Source organism: Rattus norvegicus, chromosome 14 (genome assembly GCF_036323735.1).
Source record: "Rattus norvegicus strain BN/NHsdMcwi chromosome 14, GRCr8, whole genome shotgun sequence".
Taxonomy (NCBI): Eukaryota; Metazoa; Chordata; class Mammalia; order Rodentia; family Muridae; genus Rattus; species Rattus norvegicus.
The window spans coordinates 42,101,827-42,122,103 of record NC_086032.1 but is presented as its reverse complement, the minus strand read 5'-3'; the positions used below and the strand labels follow the sequence as shown (position 1 = coordinate 42,122,103).

Genomic DNA, 20,277 nt, shown 5'->3' with positions numbered 1-20,277 from the left:
CCCCATCACCCAGCACTCTGCATCCACGGACATGAATGCTCTTCTAGTGCAGGTCCCCTTTAAATGCCTGCCTCCCAAATCCAGCCTGGCCATTCAGGCTACCACATCCTGCCAGACGCTAAGCAGGATCCCACCCTCCCGACAAGCCAGGAAACTGATGCCTGTGATACCTCTCTTCTTTCCCTCCCACGGAGCTTGTACCTAAGATGCTTTCTCCCAGTTCCTTGGTTCCTGTCATCACAGAAGCTCACTGAAGGCTGTCACATGCTGAGAGGAGATGCTTTCAGCCAAGAGCTGAAAAGTCAGAGGTCTCTTTTCAGAAAGAGTCCATGGTCCTCCCTTGCCTGCATTTTATTACCATTTCTTTTCTTTTCTCTTCTTTTCTTTTCTTTTTTTAAAGCAACAGGAAACAGGAAGTGGAAGTCAGAGAGTAAAAAATAGCAAGGCTGATGGCCCCACAAAGTCCCTCTTGGGCCAAAAGCAATATGCTTGGCAGGAGAACAAGAAGCCCATTTATGAGCAGCAAAGACCCACCCATTCCCCCCACCTCAGGCACCAGCACTCACTCCTAGCCCCACGTGGCTCTACCTGGCTCCCTCTTAGATCTGGTGAACTGGAGGGACCTACAGGTCTAGGAACACACTTGTCTCTAATCCTCCTCTCCCAGGCTCTCTTACAGGAACCCAGGGGTCAAAGACAAACAAATTGGCGTGAGAAATCCTCTCCAGATAGAGGACAGAGGAAGCATGAATGGGAGTTTATATTTAGCAAGATCTGCACTGGGAGCACAGCCTACTTCCCCGAGGTCTTAGAATGACATCTGCTAGCACTGTGTGACTAGTGCATCCAGTGTCTGTGGTGGTGAGGGGAGATGTATGAGAGTATTCCACAAGCATTTCTCATCCAGCCTGAGTCAGCCTATGCATTGGTGCAGCACACATGCAATTATGATAGACAGGGTGCTGCCCACTGATGGAAGCCAGACTCCTCAAACATCCAGGTTACCTGGTGGCCTAGGGCTAGGCCCAGAGTTTCTGGCTCAAGAGGGAGTTGGCCCATGAGTTTGCATCTCTAACAGTCGTCTCCTTGGTTATTCCAGAATATTGAGAGTCACTGGCCTAAGAAGCTGAAAAGGGCAGTCATTACTTTCTATCAAATGTGCTGTGCTGGCTGGACTGTGTCAATCTGATACATGCTAGAGTTATTTGGGAAGAGGAAACTTCAACTGAGAAAATGTCCTTATCACATTGGCCTGTGTGCAAACCTGAGAAGCATTTTCTTGATTAATGTTTGATGTGGGAAGGCCAGTTTGCTGCAGATGTGGCCACCTCTGGGCGAGTGGTCCTGGATGTTATAAGAAAGTAGGCTGAGCCAGCCAGGAGGAACAAGCCAGGAAACATTACTTCTCCATGGCCTCTGCTCCTTCAAGTTCCTGTCCTGACTTCTAAGACAATAGACTGTTAGATGAAGTATAAGAAAAAATAAACCTGTTGCCTTCAGTCATGATATTTATTACAGCAATAAGAACCCTAACTAAGGGATGTTCTGTAACCACTGGCCACATGTGACACACACACACACACACACACTCTCTCTCTCTTAAAAGCCATCTTTCTGTTCATTCTTTAGCATCAAGGGCTTCCTATCAACATCAGAAGGGAAAGGAGCACACAGCCATGAATAAGATTGCAAACCGAGAAACAGGATCTACTGTGTGGGAGAACTGGGTGAGTTCTCTGAACAGGGGGTCTGCCATGTCTCAGAGGAAGCCGATCCTTCTGAACCTGGAAGGGTGAGTGTTCTGGCAGATGAAAAAGCAAATGCAAAGGGCAGGCGACTGGAAAAAAACCAGCTATGCCACCATTGCAGGAAAGTCACTCTGTGGGGTGAGAGGGTTCTGATAAAAACCCCACTGGTTAAGCATTTACTCTTTACGCAAAGGAAAAATCTGAAGGTCATCGTTTATGTTTTCAAAGAGCAGAAGAACAAGTTATTCGATGCTCTCATTCTTAGAGAAGAAAAAACAACATCTTTTCCTAAGGTCTTGGTTGTAACCTTTGCCATTCTCTCCTTTAAGTTATTCCTGATTGAGCCAGATACTTCAGTCTAAACTGCAACATTTTAATTTAGCTTTCAAAGTGTTTCCTGTTGCTTTCAGACAGGGTCCCATGCAGCTCAGGATGGCCAAGAGCTGGCCGAGACCAAGGATGAGCCACAACTCCAGATTCTCTTGCTGCCCCTTCTGGATGACTGGGGTTGAGGTCTATGTACCAGAACTACAGTTTATAGCAGAGCTGGGAATTCAACCCAATGCAGCGGGCGTCCAGCTGCTGTACCCACTGCCAGCCCTGCTGCCAGGCCATGCTTACTGATTGGTTTTTCTCATTCCACACCAGCGGCAGGCACCAGCACCCCATTCTTTCAGGGCAGACAGATCTGGAGGCATGTTAAACAGAGTCAGCTTTCTCCTCTATTGTTCTGTCAGGGTCTCCAGTGCATTTTTCTCTTGGGGCTGTATCCAGGCTGGTCTACGACACCAATGAAGACACGACACTAGCTAGCTAGTGCAAGGGATGCCTTGGCCAAGCCCAAAGTCACCATCACTGTAATGTGGAGCACACTAGGGTTTGACCTGTGCTAAATATTAGGATAAACGATGGCTCTAGAGAATCTTGGGAGTGCAAGCAAAATTTGGCAACAGTACCAGTCTTTTTGCCATGGTCTTTAAAATCAAAACCTACACGTGGGGACGTTACAGCACTGCACTCTTTAAAATTAAAATGTATCTATTACGTATCTGATGTACAAGGTACTGCCCACCCACTCTTCCACAGCAAGCCATTACCTTGTAAGTGCTGTACCCCATCCCGTCCCATCTGACTCCACAAAACTTGGCCAGCGCAGAGATGGAGCAAATATTATTCCTATTTTCTCAGTAAGGAAACAGACTTTCCCAATGATAAGGAACTTGCTCACAGTTTATCTAGGTCTCCAGCTAGGAAAACTTCAGTGTGGAACCTACTCTGTGTGCTGAGTGTATTTTAAAGATGAGTACTGGGCACCACTGTTCAGGAACACTGAGGAAGCTGTTCAGGCTGGTGGGGGTTTAACGGATAACCTTTAACATTTGATGCAAAGAGTGAGCTTTAGTGTACGATCTGAGAGGAGCACATGAAGAAAGGCTTTCTGAGAAGAAGGTTTAAAACATACAGAGATCAAAGTGGAGGTTTTAAAGTCTTTTCTGAGTTTTAGTTTTTTTTAAAAATAAAAACATAAACAAATAAAAAACCAGAATCTTCAGTAGGTGATACCCTGGCTGTCCTTGAACTCACAGACATCTGCTTGCTCCCACTTCTGAGTGCTGAGAATGGAGGTGAGTAATGGATTTAAATGCATGTGCACCAACCTTGCTCTTTTCGGAGATATTTATTCCCCACCCCAATAGGATAAAAGCATAAAGTAGTCCAATTAATAAAATAATGAGAGAATAGAGAAATTGAGAAGAAATTTAAACACCCCCCCTCCCTTGCCTCTCCTCCCTTCTTCTCCCTAGGCCCCACCTCCTTACTTTTTTATTTTTTTCTTCACAAGTGGTCTTGTGGTTATTACACAATCTGGGCTCCGACTCGTGATGAATTGTTTTCTTTTTTTCTTATTTTTTAGACAGGTTCTCACTATGCAGCCCTGGCTGGCCTGGAATTCACTTTGTAGACCAGGCTGGACTTGAAACCCTAAAGATCCACCTGCCCCTGCCTCTTGAGTATTAGGATTAAAGGTATATCACCACCATTCCTGGCGATATGAATTTTAATTTCTTCCTCAAAAACTTCACAAAGTCTTACTTATTTAGTGAAAGAGGTTCCTCAAAAAAGAACCATTTTCCTTCCCACCAAACTAACAAGGAAGTTAGTGTATAGGACATAGTCCAGCTGTAGAAAGGCAGCAACTGACAGTGAAGGCTGTACATTGTATCTGGGTTGTTTTGTTTTATAATCACACTATATAGTGAGTTAATTACGTATAATTTAATATACATATTAAATTACATACATATATATATAATATATACAGACAATGAAATGTGTTTATCCATCTCTAATTTCCTCCTCCACAGCAATATAAATTTTGGTTGGACAAATGACCACTATATTTTCCAGCATCCCTTGCAGCTAGGAAACATTCTCAAGGTACAGAGCTGAGGAATTACATGACAATTTCTAAGAGCTTGCCTTAAAAGGGATCTGGCAGGCACACGTTTCTTGCTGCCTAGACCAGCACTATTGCTTTGAACCATAAAAACAGATTATCCCTGAGGATAGTAGATTGGGAGAGCAGAAGAAGAAATGGTTTGTGAAGTCTTTGGGAGCAAAGCCATCCTATTAACAGAATGGTACTTCTAAATTGCTATATGAAAGGGGAACACACTTCTATTATAAAAGTCCCAGTTATCTTAGAGCTCTGGATTATTAGCTGCAGATCCTCACTCATCTAAGAGCAAGAAAGTGAATAGCAATCCTCTCACCGAGGCAAGACTCAACTCCCAAGAGGTCTGCCTTGTGCTCTCATTGGCAAACCCAGGCCTGCAGCCATCTAAATTACTCTCTTTCATCCTGTCTTGCGGAGTTTTAAAGTGCGGAGCTGCTGGAACACAGCTTTCTAAGTTACCACTCATCCCTCCTCCACACTCCCCGAGTCCCAGCACTTTACCCTTACTCCCAAACACTGCCAAACATCACAAGTGTAGGCAACAGGTGGCCCTAGCTTGTCACAACGCTTAAGAAGTGTACACGGGGGGGGGGGGGGGGGGGGATTTAGCTCAGTGGTAGAGCGCTTACCTAGGAAGCCTAAGGCCCTGGGTTCGGTCCCCAGTGCCGAAAAAAAGAACTAAAAAAAAAAAAAAAGAAGAAGAAGTGTACACGGGATTCAACTAAAACCAAGCAACAGCCATCCATCCTTTTCATTCAATGATTTTAATTCTTTAATCTGCATCTCTTCTCCCAGAATGCACAGCCCTAGATCAAGAGAGAAAAGTCGAGATTCTCCAGGGAAAAATGGAAAGCAACAGCTTGGCTTCTCTTTGCCAGCAATCAAAGCATGGCGCGGAGAGCGCCACATTCTCTCAGAGATGCTGCGCTACTGGCAGAAAAGAGGCAGGGGTATTTGTGGATCCCATCTGCCAGGAATGCACGTGTGGAAAGTGTCATTTTTTTTAAAAGCTCAAAATAGAATATAGTACAATACAATATAAGGCAACTGAACCAAAATTCCAGGAAGCGACAAACTGGAATGATGATGCTCAAGACTGTCATATGACACATTTGTGCTCCGAGTTTATAAGAACTTTTTCTCTTCTGTATAGATTAGGATATGGAGCTAGTTAGGGCTTAAATCACAAATCCTTAAAGTAAAAAGTTAAAAGCAGATCTGAAGCCCTTAATGAAAAGCCCACATTTGCTCTGCTCCAAACCTGCCTCGCACTCTGAAGATTAGCCAACGCAGGTAGCAACGGCTCATATTTCAATTTTGGAAATTCCAGGGGATGTCGAAATGACATCTAGGTGAATGAAAGCCATGGTGGAAGAGGAGGATCCTCAGGGGAAAAGGAGCTTAGAAAGAGAAATGGGAAAGAGGCTGGGAGGGACACGCGGTGCCTGCTGGATCCGAGTCCCACTTGGCTGTGATGGCCCAGAGGGACTAGAATCCCTGCTTGCTGTTTTCTCCCCACCCACAGATGTACTGGTAAACCCACCAGGCGTCAGATTCCAGCCAATATGCTAAAATTATACTTCTACCAGAAAAATGTTCCTGAGGTGGGCGCTAAGAGATTTCTCATCTTCAGGGTCTCTGGGAGGGATTCTAAATTTACTGCTGCAGGAATAGTTGTGGGCCCTTTTTTCTTTCTCATCCCAGAATATCATCCTTTTCCATGTAAAGACTGATTTATACAAGGTTCTGTCCTGAATCTGCTCCACTTTTTCCCTTTCGAGACGTCTGGATAACGAGCATCCATTTATAAATGGCGGCCTGCATGCCCTTGAATGCAGGTGTGCCCTAAGCGTCCGCCGCTTCAATGCTCTCTCCATTACTTTCTCTAGGAACGACATCCCTATGAAGAAAGAGAAGACAGCTTGTCACACAGAAATATCCTAATGTCTCAGGAGTGGAGACTAAGTGACATTCTTTGGAAGCAAATAAAGGAGATGCTGTTTCAGAGCCTTTCGTGTGGCAGACAAAACAGGGCAACGTCAGTGGGGACCCAGCATCTGGTGATGCACAGAGCTTTGCCCTCCACACTGTGTGCTTCCTTCCTCAGAGAAACAAGCCCTGTGTCTTGCTGTGCTACAGATGAGCTGTGATAAACGAACAGAGCGCAGTTTTAGCTTCCCTTTAGAAGATTACAGTTCAAAGCACCCAACCACGTGGCCAGGAACACAAAAGAGTCAGAAAATACAACTTCCTTGTTGTTAACTCCCTCTGAGGGAATAGGCAGTATAAACCACTTTTAAAAACAGGAGTTTATTTTAGTATAAATTTTCTTTTCTTTTTTCCCCCACCCCCGATATAAAGAGATACCTGTTTAACAATCCCCTTTCTGCCTCAATGACTAACTCATTTTAAAAACTACTTTTTACTTTGCTGACAGAGTGAGAACTGTAAAGTTCTTTCTGCAGATAAAGACTATATCTAATCTGCACTTGGCCCAGATTTCACCAGGTCACTCTGTGAAGCCTTTATCCCTCTCTTGTGGCCTTTGGGTCTGTAGAGGAACATATGAGAATTAAGTTGGTAAGCTACCGCTATATGGTAGTTTGAATCAAAATGACCCCCATAGGCTCATAGGGTATGCATTATTGGAAAGAATTAGGCCGTGGACTTGTTGGAGTAGGTATGACCTTGTTGCAAGGAGTGTGTCACTGGGGGAAGGCTTCGACGATTCAGATGTTCAAGCCAGGCCCAGTGTCACTCTCTCTTCCTGTTGCCTGTAGATCCAGATGTTGAACTCTTGGCTTTTCAGGACCACATCTGCCTGTGTGTCACCATGCTTTCTGCCTTGATTATAACAAACCAAACCTCTGAAATGTAAGCCAGCTCCAGTTCAATACCCTGCTTTGTAAGAGTTGCTACAGTCCTAGTGTCTCCTTACAGCAACTGAAACCCTAACTGAAACACCATTAAGGAAGGAAGGAAGGAAGGAAGGAAGGAAGGAAGGAAGGAAGGAAGGAAGGAAGGAAACAAAACCGGATTCACCCATCTATCAGAACAATTTAATTTGACCAGCAACAGCACTGCTGTATTCTCACTGAGGAAAAAAAAGATACACAATTACTTCTATACATTTATGAATTAAAATATATCTTATTTTCTTCTCTAAAGAAAAATGTAAAGTATTTATCCCCTACTGATATATCTATAGGGACTGAGCAGTCTCAAGCATATTTGTCACACACCTGTGCATCCATTCAGTTCCATAGAGCATATGTGTTAGGGTATTCCTAGAAAACTGAACCCACTAGAGCCCATCAATTAATTATACAAAGGGAAAATACACTGCAGAGGCGTCAAACCCTGCAGTAGTACCATGTAGCAGTTGAACCCATGCATTGCATGCACACACACTAAATGGACAGAAATTATACATAAACATGTGAGGAGATATCTTTTAAATAAAATCTGTCTACTTTCTCAAAACAGCGATGCACACTGCAAGATCCTTCTGAAGCTGGCCTCAGCCATTACACACACAGCAATGGCTGCTGTGGGCTGAAAGCAGCTGTCAGTTGTGGCTCTGCTCCTTCACTCTTTTGTAATCTTACTTAGACATTTCTCAGACAAGACTCACTTCTACTAAGCCTTGCCTCTTACTTCCTGTACAGAATGAACGGACTCTCATTATCATGGCCTTCAACTCCCTCAGTGCCTGGCCTCACCCACTGCCTCTCTCATTTTCCTCCTTCAGGCCATTTCTAATCTAGGGTGGCCTAGATGCCAGTAATCTTAGGCAATGGCACATATATTGCTTCCCTAGCTTTTGTCTGTACTATGGGCTGGAATCATTCCCTCTTCCTAAAACCAAAACCTGGGTCACTTCTGCAAACAGTTTTTAATTACTGCCTACCTTTAAAGTCAAGAACCTTCTTGCCACACCCTCCCCTCCGGGCAGAGACAAATGATCGGGCCATTTGATATTTAGTACCATAGTTCTTCTCCCAGCTTAAACAATGGAGTCAAAGGCTCTGTAAAGACCTGTGACAGATGCCAGGGAGAACTGAAGCTGTTTGTCTGTCTGTTTGGGCGGGCCTTTATGTACCACATTCATTTATCTTGAACTTAATACACAGGCAACGAAACACTAGCCAAAGTTCTGAGCAGGGAAATCCATATATTTTGAGATTACTGACAACACAAAGAACAGATGAGCTGGAACTGCGTGCTGTTATAGACAAATCATGCATCATAATACATGCTCAAATACTGCACAACAGTAACAGAAGTGAAAACACACAGCCATAGTCAGATTATACATTCTGTATCCCGGACTGTTTGGCTATCTCTATATTGGAGATTAAAAATCCCAGGCACTGGCCATTTAAAACGTTCCCTCCTCCCAGCATGTAACTGTCGTCATGACAACATGACTTCCAGCTATATCTCTTCAAACAAGCACACCCTTAAAGAGGAAAAAAATGAGGCTCAATCAGATTAAATAAAGAATATATATTGACCGGTTTTGAAATGAAAAGGAAACATGCTTTAGCCCAGGGTTACCCAGTACGACATCTTTGAAATCCCTGCAAGTTATAGAATCAGGATGGGTTTTTTGCAAAAGCACTTACATTGTGCTTAGCCCCTATATGCTTTACACATAAGAACAACATGCTTTGGTCTCACACGTCAGTCCAACAATCGGTGAGGGGTTTTCCAAAAGCCTTTATCCTTACTGCTATTATCCTAAACCTGCCCCCCCAAAGGTGGACCGACCACCTTTCTGCTGTCTTACCCCTTCTGAAGGATGTGGCCTCATCAGGAATGCATCTCTGGATTCAAGAGATGAAAGGGGGAGGAGGGAATTTGGGATCATCATCCTCAAGTGCTCCATTGTCTTTCCAACCCTCCCAAATCATCTTCATGTAGGACATCATTATAATGGCCTTATAAATTAATTTGGAGACCATGTTACAGCCAGTAATGACTCATAAGTGGGAGCTACAAATGGATGGGGATTTATGTAAAAGTTTATAAATTGAATCAATTTTCTCATTTCTCCCGTGAGTTGAATTTTCAGTTAACACTGACCCCTCTTCCCCCTCCACCTTTTCTGTGCTGAAAGAAACTATTATCATTTAGGAGAAATGAATTGGGAGTGTGTGCATTGTTTATGTGTGTCTTTGTCCGTGTCCATGTGTGCTGTGAGTCTCTGTGCTCATGCATACACAGATGCACCTGTGTATGCAGATGTGTGTGCATGTGGAGGCCAGGGCAGCTACAGGTGATGTCCGTCCTCAGGTTCCAGCTGCTTTTAAAAAAAGACTCATTTATTTTATTTTATTTTATTTTATTTTATTTTATTTTATTTTATTTTATTTATAGACAGTGTCTCTCACTGGCCTGCAACACACCAGGTAGGTTAGGCTGCCCCTCCCCACTTTCCCTCCCCAGTGCTCAGACTATGCGTGCACTCCACCTATGCTACTTTTAAGACTGAGGATAGCTTATGTCTTGTCAATGGGACCAGAGTATCACAATGCGGTGGGCTAAACCAGAGCAGACTTAGGACTAGACTAGGAGGCATTTAGGTGTGGGGAGCACCTAGGGTTGCTACACCCACTGCAGGCACCTTGGGTGAGCAGATACAGGCTTGACAAACTGAGATGAGCAGAGCAGAAGCTAGAGTGACCGACAATGTGTGTGGGGCCCGAGTCTGAGCTAATTCTAGCGCTGTAAGTCCCTCGTTCTGAGAAAACCCAGTCCCAGGTCAGCTGTCGCCTTTAAGCTCAGCGCAAATGAAGGACTGTCCCTTGTCAAACACTGAAGTGCTTTTTTTCTTAAGGAGAGCAAACACACATTTGCCCCCTGCCTTTAGGAAGTCTTTCTGGTTCACAGCTCACAGGTCTTTCTGGTGCTGCCATCTATTTACCATTTACGCCCCAGAGGTAAAAGGATTTTCCTCACGCACAATCCTGCTCTCAGAGTCCTGTGGCTTGGGTTTTTGTGAGAATAATTCCTATAACCATCTGAAATACATATATATTATACAATTATACATAATATATTACATATATTATAGGTTATTATATATAAGTATATTCATTACTTATAAATTATATATTTATTTTACTATATATAATATATATAGTCCTATAACCATTCGCTTGATATATTTCTACTGGCTGATAAATCTCAGGGACACCTAACAAAGAGGGCTGTTAACTCAGTTCTTCCCTGTGAGACTCTAGGTCTGGGAGGAGGGAAAGATCTTATTCCAAAGCCTTAGCCTCTATGTAGAGAAACACTCCATTGTCTTTATAAGCCCGCCCCCACATTTCTTTGATTTCCTCCATTAATTTTTTTCACAGGTAATTTCCCCCGTTACTCTGTATAGAAGGCGGTCTCTAGTACTGACAAGCACAGAGAGCAAGTTCTCAGCTCATCTGAATAAAGGATGCAGAGACTGGAGCGAGGTCCCCGAGGAATGCATTACACATCCTTATGTGGAAATGGGAAACGGAGAACTGGGAGGCTCTCCCTTCTCTCCCAGCCCACCACAACCACGGCTGCTCCTGCCTTCTGCACTATTCTTCCTCGAAATGGTTTCCTTATATGGTCATTCACAGGAGCAGCCGCCTCCTCTTTAGTAAATGACATCTGAAAAACCACCAAAGAGTCAACAGCTTTAACTTAACACCGGAAAAACGCTTTAGAGCGCACAAAGAAAATCTGTTACTGCGCTGCGTTTCTCTCTATACCTGCAGGCTCTTAATCCAAAGTTAGGCTAGGATGGTAGGACATATAAGCCTAGAGTGGGGAAACTGAGGCAGGAAGATTTAATTCCAGGCTAGAATCTTTAAAAAAAAAAAAATTAGGGCCGGGTGTTGCTGCATGTGTTTAATCCCGGCCAGGGCTACACAGAGAAATTCTATCTGAAAGGAAGAAAGAGAGAGAGAGAGAGAGAGAGAGAGAGAGAGAGAGAGAGAGAGAGAGAGAGAGAAAGAGAAAGAGAGAGAGAGAGAGAGACAGAGAGAGAGAGAGAGAGAGAAGAAAAGAGAGAGAAAAGAAAAATTACAAAAGGTACGTCCCTAAATTCCCAGTCTATAGCTGAACCCTGGCTTAGATGTGACCAGGCCACTACATGTGTGTCTCTTCATGTTTAGGATCTTACGACATAGACCTGGCGGGCCTGGAACACAGATCCCATCTCGCCTCGGGAGTGCTGATTGAAGGTGTGCAGCACCAGCCCAGCCCAGGGTTGAGTTTTCACTTCACTGTAGATCTGGGGGATGGGTGGAGGGGATGGTCAATCAGTTCATAAAAACAGTGACCAGAAGAAACAAATAGAACACTCAGTTTCAGTTTCTAAACAGTGGTTCTCAACCTGTGGGCTGCAACCCCATTGGGGCTACATATCAGATATTGACATTATAATTCATAAGGATAGCAAAAATTACAGTTGTGCAGTAGCGACAAAATTAATTTCCTAGTTGGGGGTCACTACAGCATAAGGAACTGTATTAAAGAGTCTCGGTATTAGGAAGGTTGAGAACCACTGCTTTAAGCTGGTTACTTTTTTTTTTTTTTTTTTTGTTCTTTTTTTTTGGAGCTGGGGACAGAACCCAGGGCCTTGCGATTCCTAGGCAAGCGCTCTACTACTGAGCTAAGTCCCCAACCCCTCCCCCAACCACTGCTTTAAAACTATACACGAGAGCTCCCCAAAACAAACAAACAAACAAACACCCCCCAGACTCCCTAAATACAAATCTACCCCTGGGCATTATCTTCTAGGACGCTTGCTTTCTAAAGAATGAACTCAAACAACCCCTTACAAGCCCAAATCCCTAATAGATTTAAATGTCCCAACTTAACAGATACTGTAAGCTATTCCCATTTTCAAAGAAGCTTTTAGACACTAACTACCAGGCGTGAGTTCACTCACTGGATGCAGGGAACATCGGCCAGGCATCAGGCAGCTGTCTGGGCGATGGAGTTCGGCAGGGAGCGAAGGAGACCCCAGTGCTGGCTTCGTGGGGCTCCCAGCTCACAGGAAGACGGTGGTATCTAGTTAGCAGTTTGCAGTCACGCTGAGCATTCTAAAAGAAGCCACAATCCTGTGGGCATTTTAGTCACCGCTAACACAGTTGGCGCCCACTGGACTGTAAGTTCTATGAGCCCAAGGACAGATTTAATTTTGCTCAATGCTCATGCCTCCAGGGCATTACAGAAGGTACTTAAAGATAATTTGTAAAATGAAAAATCTTAGTCTCCAATTTCTACAGGAGAATTGTATCCTAAATTACAAAGACTCTCTGAGAAGAAGTGTTATATGAAATACTAACTTAGAAATTAATTCCTTCTTCTTCTAAGCATATCTGAATGACTTATGACCCTTACCTTGACATGAAAGCTAGTCTCCAGTTCTTCTAGGTCTATTCACCGCTCTTTCTGTTCTGACCTGTGTCCCATGTCACTGGGCCGCATGAGACTCAACAAATGAACACAACTGGGAGGCAGAAGTCAGAGCGCGAATTCCCAGGTTCACTCTGCTAGGAGCAGGTCAGCTGAGGTCAGCGGCAGGCCACGCCTTCCCCTAGCCATATGCACAGGTCCAGCTCTGCATGGCTTCTAGAACCCCCAGGCCACTCGGTCCTTGGAAGTTGCTGCTGTCGCCCTCAAGGCTCCCCCATTCCCGGGGGTCCTTTTCCATCTTGCCCTCACCCCTAACCTCTCTTAAACTGGTAACTTTTCCTTTTACTAAAAATCATCTTTAAACGCAGCTCCATCATCTCTCCAGAGCAGCCATTTCACCCGAGCGCCCTTAGTCATGGAGGAACACATCCTGACTGTACCTGCTCCCTGGAGTGCTGTGATACAGTACCACAGAGTGACTGGTTTAAAGTAACAGAAATGTACCGTCCCTTAGCTCTAAGGGGGATATCTCCCTGGCCTCGTCACTTCCTGGCAGCCCTGCCATGTACTGATGATGGGGGTGGGGGTAGCTTCAGTCCCACTTTGGCTTTCTATAGCCATCATCCTCCGGCGTCATGCAGCTGAACCCTCTCTGCCAGGGGGTGGCATTAGATATCTCGCCCAACCACTTTCCACATTATTTTTGAGACAGAAATCTCTTGCTAGACCCAAAGCTGGCTGTTTTGAATACTTTCCCCTTATAAAAATGTTAATTGTTGGAGGGGAAAAAAATTTAAACATTATGCGATGTGTACATGTGTTGACATGTTGTTACCTTGTATCTTATAAATATGTATAGCATCTACGTTCTATGTATCAGTTAAATAACGATTGAAAAATACCTTCCCTTACGTGAGCGCCGGGTGACACGCCATCTGCTTCATCTCCTAGGTCTTCAGTCAGTCTAGAAGGGAAAGCATGACGGCGAGGGTTCCAGTCAGGGAAGCTAAGTGAAGTAAGCAATAAAGTCCACTTTTCCTCCTCTGTAAGCCTTGCTCTTCCCAAACTAGGGAACGGATTCTTTACTTTGTTAAGACTTGAACGGCTCAGACTTGTAGGGGCTCCTGCGAATATATGCATCCTTGTTTAACCCAGCCAGGAAATGGAAGTTACTCGAAAGTCTGCATAGTTTTTTTTTTTCTTTTTTTCTTGGTTTTATTTCCTTGTTTGAGACTCATATGGGTGGGGTAGGCTGGCCTTGAAGTTGTAACACAGCTGAGAATGACCTTGAATTCCTGATCTTTCTGACTCCACCTTCCGGGTGCTGGGATTGGAGGCAATGAGCCGCTCACTATGCACAGCTCAAAGACTTAAAAAAGAAGTTTTATCCTTCCTCTGGGACAAGATTATTGGGAAAACTGTCAGCAGTCGTAAGACTTATGTAAACTAACAAAAACCTAATTTTAAGGATATTTTCATTTCTATTATAACCACCATCATTCTTTCTTTCCTCTATAAAATTCAGTTGTATGGAGTTAGCAATCAATAAAAATTTACTAAAATTAGACTTTGATTCCAAATTATTAGACCTGAAAGAAGAGCAATGCTGAATACAAAGAAAATCTATCCTCATAGGAGAGACTCAGCAGCAATTTTAAACGGTACTTGCTGTAATGGGAAAGGCAAAGTTTACTATAGAAACTAAATCTGTCGATAAGACTCAGTAAAATTAGCCAAGATGCTACTTCTTCACCTGACACCAGGGGGCAGGCTTCTGTTTCAACATTCAGTTAGCCGATGTATCTTATTATTTAGTCTGGGATGCCGGGGACTAGTACTACTGTAGAAGCTCCCAAATCTTAAACAGCAGAAGAGGCTCTGGGGGACAGGGGAGCTACACGCACTTAGCCTCTATGGTCACAGAGCCCCTGACCGCTAAGCAGACAATGGACCTTCTAGGTGAGGGTGGTCACAATTAAGCAGTGAGTCACATTTCTGGGGCTTGGAGCTTTCGGTCTAGGGTCAGAAATAAATGTCCACAGATGTTTATTCAGATGACAATAGAATGGGATGGTATGGAGTGCAGCGAGGTCTAACTGCGTCCACACACACAGACGAAACAAAGCCAGCCCAGCCTTCTGAGGAAACAGTTGCCAAACCTGCAAATGTGAAGCCCTTCACCAGGGCATGGGGTGCAGGGCTGTTCAACACCCGAGGTGTCTTCTGCTGTGTTCTTAGGAAGCACCATTGGGGAAACATTCTGAATTCCAATGAACTCAGCATATTTTCTAGGGCACTTGGGGTTTACTAGTATCAAGGGCATCTAAGTATGACCTCACACACATCGAAAACACATGGGGTACCCAGAGTAGCTTCTCATTCCCGAGGTCTGATCTCAGACTAGAGCTTGCTACAGTCCTCACAGATATTTAAATGACTACCAGAAGTATAGCTCAATTCAATTTCTTTGTAGGCTGCATTATTGTTTTTCTAGGTCTAACTAATAATTTAGAATTAAAGTCTAATTTTAGTAAATTTTTATTGATTGCTAACTCTATACAACTAAGTTTTATAGAGGAAAGAAAGAATGATGGTGGTTATAATAGAAACAAAAATATTTTTAAAATTAGTTTTTCATTAGTTTATGTAAGTCTTATGACTGCTGACAGTTTTCCCAATAATCTTGTCCCAAAGGAAGAATAAAACTCCATTTTCAAGTTGGAGCGGGGTATGGCAGCCCAGGCCTCTAATCCCAACATGCACAAAGCCTTAGGCTCAATTCACATCACTCATTATATCGAGTGTGTTGGAACTCACCCGATGTGCCAGCAGGTGAAGGCGGGCGAGCCAGACGTGGAAGGATATCCTTGATGGGTTTGAGGATAGTCTGGGATACATGAGACCTTATCTCAGTCCGTCAATAAACGAATGGATGAGATCGAGACATATACTGGCACGATGTCCTTAGACACCAACAGCCTTTGCTCTGATGGAGGTTAAGCAGCTGTGCACATGAAAGGCAAAATACAGCATCATGCACCTGGTCACACATAAGAGGCTTTGGGTAGAATAGTGGCAAAAGTGGTCCAGATATTCTCCTGTGAACTTAAGAAAGACGCTATCTTTTGTACCCGTAACAAAGTACTGATGGGGAAGATGGCAGAGAGGTAGGCAGAAACTGCTTATCGCTACCATTGTATGGACCTTTGGGACTCAGTCCATACACCTGCCTTGACAGCCACCAAAGGGGTGTGGTGATGTCGGCCTGGGTGGGCTTCAGCTCACGTCAGCCCAGAGGCTGGAACAAATGCTACCTCATTCCAGTCACATTGTCTGGTAGAGGACATCTGGGCACTCTTGACCATTAGCCACTGAGATGTACATTTGTTAAGAACCATCTAGTAAGAAGAAGGTAAATCTGTCCACGGGAGGCTTGAAGAAGTGGTGCTGTAGAAAGCGCTGTCTTGTCAGAGAAAGACTTTACTCCAGAAGAAATAGATAACTAGTCAATCATATCTATACTTGAGTTGATTTTTTTTATTACTTTTTTTTAATAACTTAAGTATTTCTTATTTACATTTCGAGTGTTATTCCCTTTCCCGGTTTCCGGGCCAACATCCCCGAGTTGATTTTTTTTTTTTAACTACCAAGCATCAATGAATGTTTTCCAGTGGAAGAAAGCACAGAAAATTACCTAATGGGTCTCAATCCAACTGTCAAGTACAAAAAGGGCTTTTTGTAAGGTGGCTGAATCATTTAAGCTTTCTCTGGTCCCTACATCACCCTCAGCTCGACGATTTCGTGACTGTGTTTGCCATTATGAAGATTATTGAGATTTTTATGCTCATGAGTAAACAACAAACTCTCATTTTATCCAAGATTCCATTACACCCAGTAACTAATTCATAACACATTAGAAAGAAAATGTTCTGATTCAAGACGATAATGCAAATAAGAAAATTATTCATTAATTCAATGAGCCCTGGATTTATTAATTCAAATACTTGGACACATCTTTAAAAAATTTAAGAGCTACAGAGGAAAAAAGTGGCAAAAGTGCCTGGGATAGGAGCCAGCAGACAGCCCGGCTTTCTCTGCTGTGCGACTGGGGCTATTAAGATGGGTTCGCTCTGCATCCTGAATGCAGGTTCTTGGGGGAGAGGGGCAGTCTAGTGTTTTTCTAGTGCTTTTTGGTTTTGAATTTCCAAAGGAATAGGCAACAAAGTCTGTTCTGCTAATCACATTCTGAATGTATGAATGAATGAATGAATGAATGAATGAATGAATGAAAATTAAAAAATAAAGTTGCACATTAGAATTTATACCATTTAGAGAGTCCCCAGATGTTAATTTTTTATAAATTTGCAAATTGATTTTAAAAAATCAAGATTTGGGACTGGAGAGATGACTCAGTCGTTAAGGGCACTTGCTGGTCTTGCAGTTGGTCTGAGGTTGGTTCTAGCACCCATTTTAGGAGGCTGGCAGTTAACAGCTGGAATCCAAGGCCCTCTTCTGGGTTTGAATGTACTCGCGCACGCGCGCGCGCACACACACACACACACACACACACACACACACACACACACACACACCACCACCACCACACATACACACACCACCACACACACACAACCACACACACACATACCCACAACACCACACACACACAACACCACACACACATACACACACCACACACACACAACACCACACACACATACACACACCACACACACATATACACACCACCACACCATACACACACACACACACACATACACACACACACACCTACATATTAAAGTATAAATCAAGACCCGATATTTAATATACAATACACATCCTTGAACACGGAGGCAGAATCCTCCCTATTCACATGCTTTTTTTCTCTTGAACATGGGCAAGAACGGAGTAATATCCTGCATAATGCTGTAGTATAGAGTGAAAGAATTTCTGCATATTTGATATTTGATTGGGTTCTCTCATCAGCTGTCTTTGAGTTCATGGGAAAGGCCTCTGCAGGGTGAGCCTGGTCTAACTAAAGCCCTAGGGAGGGAAGCAGAAGTACTTCAACAGGAGAGGCGGTGGGGCAGCAGATAGACACATATGGAATTGAAACTGTCTTAGTTTGCTTTCTGTTGTTATGATGAACACCATGATTAAAAGCAACTTGGGGGCTGGAGAGATGGCTCAGGGGTTAAGAGCACTGACTGCTCTTCCAGAGGTCCTGAGTTCAAATCCCAGCAACCACATGGTGGCTCACAACCATCTGTAATAAGATCTGATGCCCTCTTCTGGTGTGTCTGAAGACAGCTACAGTGTACCTATGTAATAAATAAATAAATCTTTAAAAGCAACTTGGGAGAGAAAGGGCCATTTTATCCTACGATTGATAGCCCATAATTGAGGAAACCAAGTCAGGAATGGTGTGTGTGTGTGTGTGTGTGTGTGTGTGTGTGTGTGTGTGTGTGTAGGAACTGAAGCACAAACCATGAAGGAGTGCTGCTTACTGGCCTGCTTAGCTTTCTTATACAACTCAGAAACCAAGTCAGGAATGGGGTGTGTGTGTGTGTGTGTGTGTGTGTGTGTGTGTGTGTGTGTGTGTGTAGGAACTGAAGCACAAACCATGAAGGAGTGCTGCTTACTGGCCTGCTTAGCTTTCTTATACAACTCAGTACCACCTACCCAGGGGTGGCACCACTCACAGTCGGCTGGGCCCTCCCATATCAATCATTAATGAAAGAAATGCCCTACAGATTTGCTATGGACCCATTTTCCAGAGGCATTTTATTAACCAAGTTTCCCTCTTCCAAAATGACTCTTGCTCATGTCAAAACAAACTAACCAGGACAGGCAGTCCAAAAGGAGGGCAGTGGGCAATGCCTCTGTGTACTCGTTGTCAAACTGTGGCTTTTCCCCAAATGCATCTCATCTCCCTGGTTCTTCTTAACTAAAAGATTCCTTTCTCAATGTGCAAGGGGGCACCATAAGCCTCAGATTAATTAATATTTATTAACAAGGAAAGTTCCTTGGGCCCTACAAATCTGACTCTCTAAGAGTGAGGCCCAGGGCACAGGCATTTCCCATCACAGTCTCTGTACACTAAACTTACAAGCAGATGCAGCAGGATGGAGCATCAGGTAAAAGCGTTTGTCCGCAAACCTGAAGACCAGAGTTCGATCCCAGACCCTACACAGTAGGAGAGAACCAACTCCTGTAAGCTAACCTATGACAGTGACACACACTGTGACACGTACACAGGCATGTGCACACAATAAATAAATCAGTGTAAAACTGCAAGTCAACTTTCTCCCTTGCACGATCCTTTGGAGATGAGGCATGCTGAGCCTAATCAACTTGTCTATAATGCTATATTTGGCCAGGAAAGAGACTTAGAATTCGAATGCAGAATGTAATGCTGACTGAAGTTGATAGGGGAGCTGAAGATGAATCACTGTCTTTCCATTCTCCACATGAATATTCTCCACCATTAACACAGATAATTAAACCTTTGTAGTGCTTGGCAACATATAAACACATTGAAAAAGAAATTCTACTTCACAAAGGTCTGTGATTACTTCTCTCAGGCTTCCCGGGAGGTGGCTATTGTCCAAAGACACTAGGGAAACCAGGATGCCCTGGGGCTAGTCTCTTCTAAGGCGATCTAGTAACAGAGCAAAATCTACCCTGTAAGAACTTTCTGTTTCACTCAATGTCAAATGACCCCATTTTATATCAGCCAAACTATGTCCCTTTAAGATTCTGATGAATCTTGGGTATGAAATGAATATATAATCCCAAGGCTACAAAATTTAGCTGCACGTGGACACAGGTCCATCACGGAGGCAAGTAAGGTTAAATCCGTGGTTCTCAGCCTCCAAATGCTGCATCCCCTTAATACGGTTCCTCATGCTGTGGTGACCCCCAGCCATAAAACTATTTCATTACTATTTTATAACTGTAATTTTGTTGTTATGAATCATAACATAATCTGTGTTTTCTGATAGTCTTAGGTGACCCCTGTGAAAGGGTCATTCAACCCCCAAAAGGTGTCTCAACCCACACAGGTTGAGAAGCACTGGGTTAAATGAAGTCCTCACAGTGAGACTGCAATCCTACCGTGACCAGTATCTTAGAAGAAGAAACATCACAAAGGGATACGCATACGGAAGAGACCACGTAGCATGACAGCGTCTCCAGTCAATCAGAGAAGCCTCAGAGGAAACCCACCCAACCCACACCTTGACCTTCAAATTCCAGGCAGCAGAACTGTGGGAAACAGATGTCGCCTGTGTAAGGCATCCTGTGTGTGAGGTGCTCATTACGGAGGTCTGACAGACTTATCTCCAGCAATAACCCTCAGGAAATATGAAGTCCTTTCCTTGCCTGATAAGCAAAGCTGATAAATGATGTGTCTGGAAATGCATCCTAGCCAGTCTTCTCAGTCAGGTAGATTAGTTTTCTGATTAAAGCAACATCTTTCCTTACTTCAACTCTAGACAGATTCCATTTATTTAGAGAACTTAAAGCACCTCATATTTTTTCTGTAAGTGCTCATATTTGGTTATTTCTTAGGCCATCAAGTAACAAAGAGCCAGTGAAAACAAACTTCAAGTATTTGTGTGTGTGGTATGAATAAGTGTGTTGTGTGAATACTGG

General features: G+C 43.7%; 1 protein-coding gene across 23 annotated transcripts in view; it reads right to left on the bottom strand.

The window, feature by feature from the left end:
• Apbb2 (amyloid beta precursor protein binding family B member 2) overlaps window positions 1–20,277 on the bottom strand; it is a 383,293-nt gene that overhangs the window by 110,827 nt on the left and 252,189 nt on the right. For 2 of the 23 annotated variants that reach the window (XM_063273116.1, XM_063273117.1), the window contains exon 1: window positions 13,521–15,622. The exons of 19 other annotated variants lie outside the window; for them this stretch is intronic. In XM_063273116.1, coding sequence (XP_063129186.1) covers window positions 13,521–13,758 — 238 coding nt within the window. In that variant the 5' untranslated portion in view covers window positions 13,759–15,622. Of the gene's footprint in view, window positions 1–201; window positions 6,518–12,148; window positions 12,180–13,520; window positions 15,623–20,277 lie in introns of those variants that run through there. 2 more of the 23 variants (XM_063273120.1, XM_063273119.1) reach the window with 2 other exon arrangements.